The sequence below is a fragment of the Solanum stenotomum genome, chromosome 12 (genome assembly GCF_019186545.1).
Source record: "Solanum stenotomum isolate F172 chromosome 12, ASM1918654v1, whole genome shotgun sequence".
In the NCBI taxonomy this organism is placed as follows: Eukaryota; Viridiplantae; Streptophyta; class Magnoliopsida; order Solanales; family Solanaceae; genus Solanum; species Solanum stenotomum.
The window spans coordinates 45,419,290-45,429,033 of record NC_064293.1 but is presented as its reverse complement, the minus strand read 5'-3'; the positions used below and the strand labels follow the sequence as shown (position 1 = coordinate 45,429,033).

Genomic DNA, 9,744 nt, shown 5'->3' with positions numbered 1-9,744 from the left:
ATAATGTCAGTAACTTGGAACGTTTTGAAAGAATATCAGTAAATGAAGTGTAAACATGAAATTAAAAAACCTCTGATAATTTTTTGAATTTTAAATACTTCAATTAATATGAGCTAGTGGGAGTATTAAAAATAGATAATAATATAAGTATTTGTTGGAGTAACAATATGAAGTTAAAAGATGAGAGAGTTGTGAAGAAAAAATTTATGAAGTAACAAATAATTGGATTTTTCTCAAACATAAAATATATACTTTTAAAATAAATATCTCAGTTTTTTTTTCTGTCATATATACCACACTCATTCATATCAGGCGAACCATTCCTTTTTCTGTTTTTGTACTACTTAATTATTAGCATCTCTAGACAAAATTACGTCAATTTTCAATTGGTAACCTAAATATTTTAGTCAAAAGTTACTAACACAATTTTATTTTCTTTTCTTTTGTGATTATTCCTTTCAACATTTTTCAAAGATTTTAATATAGTTTATTAAATTCTGAAGTTTGAGGTTGACATCAGTATGTGCTATTTGTATAGTAGAAATATGTAAGTATACAAGTAAGCATTTTTTCTCTCTTTCTTTTCACTAGTCAATCAATGTTATAAACGAATTAAACAAAATAATCAATATGACAGTATCCTATAATTTGAGCTTAAATCATGAATATAAGAAGAAGAAGGAGAGGCTTCAAAATTAATGGAACTCTTGAAACATTAATATTTAGCTCCCGTTGGTCCTAGATTTTAAAATTGAAATTTGAAATTTTGAGTTTTTGAAGTATAATTTAAAACTTAAAAAGTTGTGTCTAGACATGCATTTTACTTGAAAAAAATAAAAATTTTGTGAGTGAAAGTGAAATTTCTCTCATACTAGTTTTAGTAACTTGATTTTTTTTCTTCTGAAAACATATTTTTGAAAATTGATTCAAAATCTCTAGTCAAATATATATTTGAAGATAATTTTTTAAAATCTGGTAGCCAAAAATAACTTGTAGTTTATTGCATATCATAGTTATTGCATTTTGATATCTGTTACTATTCTGTGTATTTTTTTTCTTTGTTATCGCACAATATTGTTTTTTTAATTTCTTCTTTTCATTACTCTCTAGTGCTTTCCTCACTAAGTAGTCATACACTTTATTATTATTATTTTGATTTATTGCACTTGAGTCAAAAATTTTCAGAAAATAAATTATCTATTTCATGATTAAGGCGTAATATCTGTATACACTATCCTTCCAAAACCCCGTGGAATTACACTACATTGTTGTTGTATTGTTTTTTCACAGTCATACTAATCCTAAGGCTTTTTAATTAAGAAAAAAATCAGGCTGTGCGTTGTCCACTTGACATGATATCCTCCATATAAAAGAATAATACTTTTGTTCCTAAGTTTGTCAAAGAAAGCCTATAAATTATATACTGAAATTTGAAAATATGGGAAAGTGAGAGGTGGGTAGTGGGTATTGGTAGGTAATGGATAATGAAAGTCAAAAAAAGGAGTTTGTTTAAGTGATGGTATCGTCCCTACAGTTGTACAAGAGGAAGAAGCCGGAGGAAATTTCACCAACTTCCCGTCTTTTTCAGCCAACAACTTTCTTGTTTTCCACTACTATAAATTCAGCTATTTTCATCTCTACAAAAGCAGGTTGCTTACTTAAGACTCTTATCTATTTCAGAAAAAAAAAAAAAAAGGATAGTTAGAAAATATCCATAAGCAGCAATTAGCAATGGCAAGCAATGGAGAAAATGGAAGACATCAAGAAGTTGGACACAAGAGTTTATTGCAAAGTGATGCCCTTTATCAGGTAAATTAAAGGCCACATACAAGAATCAATTTACTAGTGTAAAACTTTTTATGAACATGTTGATTTTAATAAATTGTTTGATTTATGTTTGAACAGTATATTCTTGAAACAAGTGTGTACCCAAGAGAGCCTGAAGCCATGAAAGAGCTGAGAGAGATTACTGCAAAACACCCTTGGTAATAACTCATTTTCTCACTTTACTTCATCCAATTGGATACTTAAATAAATATTGTAGCTGGAACTAAGTATAAAATCTTTCATTTGGTGGAAAAAACAGGAACCTTATGACCACCTCTGCTGATGAAGGGCAATTCTTGAATATGCTTCTCAAACTCATCAATGCCAAAAACACAATGGAAATTGGTGTTTTTACTGGTTACTCTCTGCTTGCTACTGCCATGGCTCTTCCTGATGATGGCAAGGTAATTAACTTTTACTAACTGCTCGCAATTTAACAAATGATGATTGAACTTCATTACTAATTTGCTAAAATTGATTCAGATTCTAGCCATGGATATCAACCGCGATAACTATGAGATTGGTCTTCCCGTAATTGAAAAGGCCGGTCTAGCGCACAAAATTGAATTCAGAGAAGGCCCTGCACTTCCTGTTCTTGACCAAATGATTGAAGACGTAAGTACATAAAGTTCCATGAACATAACAACAAATAAATAAACTGATAACTTGTCTCTATGAGGGTTAATATTAACCTTTCTTTTGAATGATTTTTTATAACAGGGCAAATATCATGGATCATATGATTTCATATTTGTGGATGCTGACAAGGACAATTACTTGAACTATCACAAGAGATTAATCGACTTGGTGAAGGTTGGTGGATTAATTGGCTATGACAACACCCTATGGAACGGATCAGTAGTAGCACCACCTGATGCACCCCTAAGGAAATATGTTAGGTATTATAGGGATTTCGTATTGGAACTCAACAAGGCCTTGGCTGCTGATCCCAGAATTGAAATTTGCCAGCTTCCTGTTGGTGATGGCATCACTCTTTGCCGTCGCATCAGTTAAAATATTCATATAGTACTATTGGTGGCAATCAAGAACAAAAGGCATGCTACGGAGCTCATGAGTCATGACAATGGAGGATTTATCATTTTTGAAATCCTCTGTTTTACTCATTCGTTTATTTTTACCCTTTTAGTTCTGTATTCTGGCAAAAGGTTGCATTGTCTACGTTGCCAAATGCTTATTTCACAATGTATTTTGATAAATAAATAAAAAAAAAATTCAAGTTGAATGATCAAATGTACACAAATGTCATATGTCAATGGGGCTAGTGGGGTAGGTGACACCCATGACCAAACTGGTGCGAAATGCAGTTTCCAACCAAAAGATGAGGTTTGAATTAGTAAAGATCATTCATCCACAAACTTTTTCTGCTAGTATTGATTAGCAAGAAGCATCTTTCAACAACTTCCAAGCACCAAACTATACAAAATGCCTCCTACTCATTTGTTGCATTATTGCTGCAATTGTGGGTCGATCTTTAGGTAATTGAAACAATGCACTAAAACCAACAAAATCCACAGTGGAGATTTTCACAAATATGATCAGGCAATTAGAGTAATTTTTCTGGGCGAGGGCGTAACTTTGAAAATTATGCTGCTTGGTCTTATATGCAAAAATCTTTACAACAGAGATAAAAATTTAAACACAAGCCTTCAAAGTATGTTATTCTTGAAAAATTTTGAATTCTGAATTTGCATGAATTAGACGAGTTTATGTTGCTTTATCCCCAATTGCATTTGACAGAATCGCGTTGGAGAAGAAAAATACACCATACATATACAAGCAGATCAGTGAATTACGTTTGGCAAATGGCAATGTCATAGCTATTTTCTACTCATCTTTGAATTCCAACTACTTGTTTTTTTAAGTACTTGGGTTTTACATTGTTAGACAGTGAGAAAATCACTATAATCTGAAACTGATTAATCTAACTACTCTCTCTTACTAATTCATTGGACCCTTTAATTTCAAGCTTTTTTTGTCCTCAATTACAGGTTTTTATAGCTGCAGAAATCTCAGGGTATATTTAAGACAGAAAATTATTAGTTATACTTTTAAATTTTGATGTGTGTTAAAAGTTGTTTTTTTTTGTTAAATAAAAAAGTTTTCAGGCATAATCAAACACCGCTATATAAATAAAATTGGGCAACATTTTGTCGTTTGCGCACAGACTTCATGATTCTAAGTAGGAGTTTCGCATAAATTTCAAATTTTTCACTTTATTTGAAATTTATGGAATTGGAGTTAAAGATGAAGTTTTGTTTAATTAACATTTTGTAAATAAATATATAGAATAATGTTCATGCTTGAATATATTTAAATACAACTTTAAAAATAAAATATTAGCTGGAAAACAAGTCATGAACTGTTTTGTAATTGAAATGCAACTTTAAGTTGAATTTGAAAATTTTCATGTCAAACTCTATTTTCAAGTGAAAAATTTCAAGAAAAAATAAATATTTTTATGGTCAAACCAGTACAATTTTAATCCCTTTGATTTATACTCCTTATCTCAAATATATTCGTTAATTTGTATCACTATAAAAATCAATTGACCAATATTGCGGAATAAGATGACTCATAGAAATTCATTGTCTAAAATAATATTACAAAATGAATACTACATATAAGTTGAAATTTCCCAACTTTGATAAAAGGGAATTGCTGAAATGATAGACACTCTTCACCTCTAATGGTAGGTTAGAGGCTCTAAAGAAGTAGAAAAAGGTTGTAGCTCTTAGGGAGAGGTAAAAATAATAATCTAAAACTCAATATAGATAAATAAATATAAGTTTAAGTTCTATATATAGTCACCATCAGATCATCCAAAATAAGATATCCTACTTGCTACACAATTTCATTGTCTCACTCCGCTTACATCCAAAAACTTATTTATCCGTAGAAGTACAAGTCTTCCATCCTTATATGACCACGGTATATGTTACTTAAACTCAATAAAAATAATTATTCTTTAACAAATGTTTTTTTACCAAATATTCATCCTCATTATTTATTAAGTAGTTTTAAGTAAGCAACCAACTACTTTTAATGATTATCATTTAGAGTTAGGAGTAATCCTAGAGTTTTCTTTAGAAAATATAACCAATGAGTTGTCCATTTGACATGGATCGATCTTAAATAGAGAATACTTTTCAACTTGAATTGTCAAACAAAGAAGGCCAATCTGGAATTAGGAAAGTGAGAGGTTGGTGGTGAGTATTGTAAGGTAATGAATTTTAAGTCAAAAAAGGAGTTGGTCGTTTGGTTATATTCTCCAAGAAACTGTAGAAGAAAGAGCCAAATATTCACCAACTTCCAATCATTGTCACCCAAACAACCCATCCACTCTTTACACAATATATCTCTCTTGTTTTCTACTACTATAAATTAAGCCATTTTCGTCTCTACAAAAGCAGGTTGCTTACCTAAGACTAATCTACATCAGAAACAAAAGATAGCTAGCATTAACATATCCACTTCAACAATGGCAAGCAATGGAGAAAATGGTAGACACCAAGAAGTTGGACACAAGAGTCTCTTGCAAAGCGATGCCCTATATCAGGTAAGAAAATTAAACCCCACATTCCACTTTTAATTCATATTGTCATACAAGAAATTATTTTATGAACGTCGTGTTGGTCTTAATAAATTGTTTGATTTGTGTTTAAACAGTACATTCTTGAAACAAGCGTGTACCCGAGAGAGCCTGAAGCCATGAAAGAGCTAAGAGAGATTACTGCAAAACACCCTTGGTAATAACTCATTTTCTCACTTTACTTCATCCAATTGGATATTGTAGCTGATATCTTCCTTTGGTGGAAAAAACAGGAACCTTATGACCACCTCTGCTGATGAAGGACAATTCTTGAATATGCTTCTCAAACTCATCAATGCCAAAAACACCATGGAAATTGGCGTTTTTACTGGTTATTCTCTGCTGGCAACTGCCATGGCTCTTCCAGATGATGGCAAGGTAATTAACTTTTACTAATTGTTGTTTCTGTATTTTTGACCAACCTGAATGAATACAGGATTATAAATTGTTTGCTACAATTGATGATTCAGATTCTAGCCATGGATATCAACCGTGATAACTATGAGATTGGTCTTCCAGTGATTGAAAAGGCTGGTCTAGCACACAAGATTGAATTTAGAGAAGGCCCTGCACTTCCTGTTCTTGACCAAATGATTGAAGACGTAAGTACCTAAAATCCCATGAACATATTGTGTACAATGTTTAATGTTGATCTTTCTTTTGAATATTTTTTTTATAACAGGGGAAATACCATGGATCATATGACTTCATATTTGTGGACGCTGACAAAGACAACTATTTGAACTATCACAAGAGATTAATCGACTTGGTTAAGGTTGGTGGAGTAATTGGCTATGACAACACCCTATGGAACGGATCAGTAGTTGCACCACCTGATGCACCACTCAGAAAATACGTTAGGTATTATAAAGATTTCGTATTGGAACTCAACAAGGCCTTAGCTGCTGATCCCAGAATCGAAATCTGCCAGCTTCCCGTTGGTGATGGCATTACCCTTTGCCGTCGTATCAGTTAAAATATTCAACAATGTAAGGCATGCCACATGGTTCATGACAACGGGGCATTTTTATCATTTTTTAAATTCTCTGTTTTTAGTTTTTCCCTTTTTAGTTCTGTCTATTGGCAAAGGTTGCATTATCTATGTTACCTACTGCTTATTTCACAATGTATATTTTTATAAATTAAAAAAGAAATTCATGTTCAGAGATCTAATGTCCAAAATGTCAATGGGGGCAAGTTCATAATTTGTTACATCACACGGGGTGTAAAAGGGGGGCTATTATTCTATTTTTGGGCCAATGCACTAAAATCAACCAAATTAGATCTCAAGGGAGATTTTTACAAATAGGATCATTTCAGCTTTTAGACTGTTATTTACTAGTTGTAATTTTTATCCCCATTCAAGTAAATTTAAAAAAGTAAATTTTAGGTTTAGCAAACATAAAAATCATATTTGTATGTTATAATTATAGTTTGTATAATTGCGCCTATGACTATGAATCTGTATATTTCGGTATACATATACATAAAAATCTGTATTTGTATATTTCGATATACTTATACATAAAAACTTGTCATGTCTTGATCTGTATATTGATCTGTATACAAACCAAAACATAGTAGTTGTATATAAACAAAATTACTACGTATATACATAAAAATATTATACAAACATGTCTTGTTATGTATAACTATGGAAAATATACAAACAACAAATTTAATCTGTATAAATAAACTAAAACATGGTATGTATATAAACAAAATTACTACTTATATACATAAAGAGATTATATAGATAGGTTGTGTTATGTATAACTATGACACATATACAAACAAATGCTATATATATATAATTAATTTTTATACAACACATATTTGTATAAAGGGAATTCACATATACAAATATACCTTCCGAATGGGGTCCCGCCAAAAGGCAAAAAACATGAATGTTTGATGAATATTACAAATAAAACAAACTATGGCTATAACATTTGATTTGAATTAATAGTTTGTTATTTCATACAATTTTCCCATTAAAAAAAGTAGTTTGAGTGGACATAAGTCGCTCAAAGTCATGCCGGGGCAAGGCATAACTTGTTCAAAATTTATGATTGGTGAGAATAGCTTTGAAGAAGCACGACATAACTTATGCTCAGTCCTCAAAGGATCATATTCTTGAAAATTTCTGGAGAAAAAAATACACCATACATATACACCAAATTACATTTCACAATGTAATAGTTATTTCAACTGATCTTTTCCAAGTACTTCGTTAGATAGTAAAAGAAAATTACCATAAATTCGGATTCGTGAGGGTAGGCTCTCAAAAGATTCTTTTTTTTCCATTGGCAGGGGTTCAAATTTGAGACCACTTATTAGCGACGGAGGAATCTCCATCACAACCTATATTGATTCTTGAAAGCTGATTATTTTTTCTAAGACTACACTCTTTAATTAATTTTATGTCATGCTTTTTTATTTTTCAGAAGTGTTTATCAAAAGAGTACATTGGGTGAGAATAAGATTACTAGTAGAAATTTGTTTTCTAAAATTTATCCTATTTTGAGTTCGGAGAAATTTTAGAAAATACTAAATAGAAGTTGGAATTCTCATCCTCAAAATAAACAAATTCTTAGAAAATGTTCATGCTCACCCACAAGCGCCAACAAACTTTAAGACAATAGTACTAAAACGATTCCATGCCCTCTCGCCCATTATTTGCAAGACAGCTATTCACCTAAAATTTTCAGCTTTCAGGGTGTGTTTTGGTATGAAGGAAAATGTTTTCTTTCAAAATTAATGAATTTTTTATTTATTTTTTCATGTTTGAACTTAATTGGTCGGTGAGTAGAAAATATTTTTTAACGTTTGGTTGGTGAACGAAAAATATTTTTCAGATTTTTTTTTTAATTTTTGGATTGAGACTAGAAAATACTCTTTAGGGAAAAAAGTTGATCCGAAAATCAACCCCGATAATTAATCTAGGACTCGACCTTGTCACCCAAATTAGGACAACACTCCTATGATTGTTCCAAAATCCGACCCTGAGATCAGACTTAGGTTAAGTTCTCAATAAAAAAACTTAAAAATAAATTAATAGGGGGTAAATATGTAATTTACTATTTTAATACATGTATAACTAATACCCGCATAACTTATTTCACCTTTTACCCTACATAACTTATACATAGATTCCCTCATAAGTTATGTTGGTATTAATTATGTAGGACTACAAAGAACGCAACCAAACACTGTATAAAATTAATATATGAATAACTTTTATATAACTTTTGTAATCCTACCAACCAAACATGGTATAAGTTTTGTAGACTTTTCTATCTAATAAAAAGCTTCTACCAAACATAGTAAAACTAATACAACTTTTAATACATGAATAAAATGGACTCTTATACCGTAACCAAACGTCCCCTTAATTCATTAGCCCCTCTGTCTCCTCCATTCTTTTTCACATGTTTCTTTGGTTTCCACAATAAATTAAGCAATATATATGCATCTCTGATCTAAAAGCGGATTGCTTACTTAAGACTAAGCTACTTGAGAAACAAATATAGCTAAAATATTTACTTCAATACCAAGCAGCAATGGCAAACAGTGGAGAAAATGGAAGACACCAAGAAGTTGGACACAAGAGTCTCTTGCAAAGTGATGCTTTTTATCAGGTAAAACCAAAAACTGCATGCACTTTTTGTTTTGTTCATCCATATTATTGTGACGCAAGAAATTCACTTGTGCAAAAGCTAGATAGTGTTATGAACATGTTTTTTGTATTTGTGTTTCTCTAGTACATTCTTGAGACAAGCGTGTACCCAAGAGAGCCTGAAGCAATGAAAGAGCTAAGAGAGATTACTGCAAAACACCCTTGGTAATAACTCATTTTCTCACTTTACTTCATCCAATTGGATACTCAAATATTGCATTGGTGAATAAAAACAGGAATATTATGACCACCTCCGCCGATGAAGGACAATTTTTGAATATGCTTCTCAAACTCATCAATGCCAAAAATACCATGGAGATTGGTGTTTTTACTGGTTACTCTTTGCTGGCAACTGCCATGGCTCTTCCAGATGATGGCAAGGTAATTAACAAATCATAATTGAACTTCATTAATTATAAATAGTAGAAAACTACTAATTTGCTAAAATTGATGATTCAGATTCTAGCCATGGATATCAACCGCGATAACTATGAGATTGGTCTTCCAGTAATTGAAAAGGCTGGTCTAGCACACAAAATTGATTTCAGAGAAGGCCCTGCACTTCCGGTTCTTGACCAAATGATTGAAGATGTAAGTAGATAAAATCTCATGAATAAAGTGATAACTT

The 9,744-nt window shown here is 31.5% G+C and overlaps 2 protein-coding genes across 9 annotated transcripts in view; both read left to right on the top strand.

The window, feature by feature from the left end:
• The first annotated feature begins 1,646 nt into the window (after positions 1-1,646).
• Positions 1,647-9,744, top strand: part of LOC125846603 (caffeoyl-CoA O-methyltransferase) — an 11,097-nt gene continuing 2,999 nt past the window's right edge. The window contains exons 1-6 of one of the 8 annotated variants that reach the window (XM_049526149.1): positions 1,647-1,809; positions 1,906-1,985; positions 2,087-2,231; positions 2,311-2,442; positions 2,548-2,640; positions 6,213-6,298. In XM_049526149.1, the coding sequence (XP_049382106.1) occupies positions 1,732-1,809; positions 1,906-1,985; positions 2,087-2,231; positions 2,311-2,442; positions 2,548-2,640; positions 6,213-6,298 (614 nt within the window). In that variant the 5' untranslated portion in view covers positions 1,647-1,731. Of the gene's footprint in view, positions 1,810-1,905; positions 1,986-2,086; positions 2,232-2,310; positions 2,443-2,547; positions 2,727-5,248; positions 5,405-5,514; positions 5,595-5,670; positions 5,816-5,907; positions 6,040-6,119; positions 6,526-9,744 lie in introns of those variants that run through there. The other 7 variants (XM_049526151.1, XM_049526153.1, XM_049526152.1 and 4 more) reach the window with 7 other exon arrangements.
• The window catches only part of LOC125846605 (caffeoyl-CoA O-methyltransferase-like), a 1,526-nt gene continuing 712 nt past the window's right edge, over positions 8,931-9,744 (top strand). The window contains exons 1-4 of the mRNA XM_049526158.1: positions 8,931-9,078; positions 9,202-9,281; positions 9,353-9,497; positions 9,576-9,707. Coding sequence (XP_049382115.1) covers positions 9,001-9,078; positions 9,202-9,281; positions 9,353-9,497; positions 9,576-9,707 — 435 coding nt within the window. The 5' untranslated portion in view covers positions 8,931-9,000. The remainder of the gene's footprint in view (positions 9,079-9,201; positions 9,282-9,352; positions 9,498-9,575; positions 9,708-9,744) is intronic.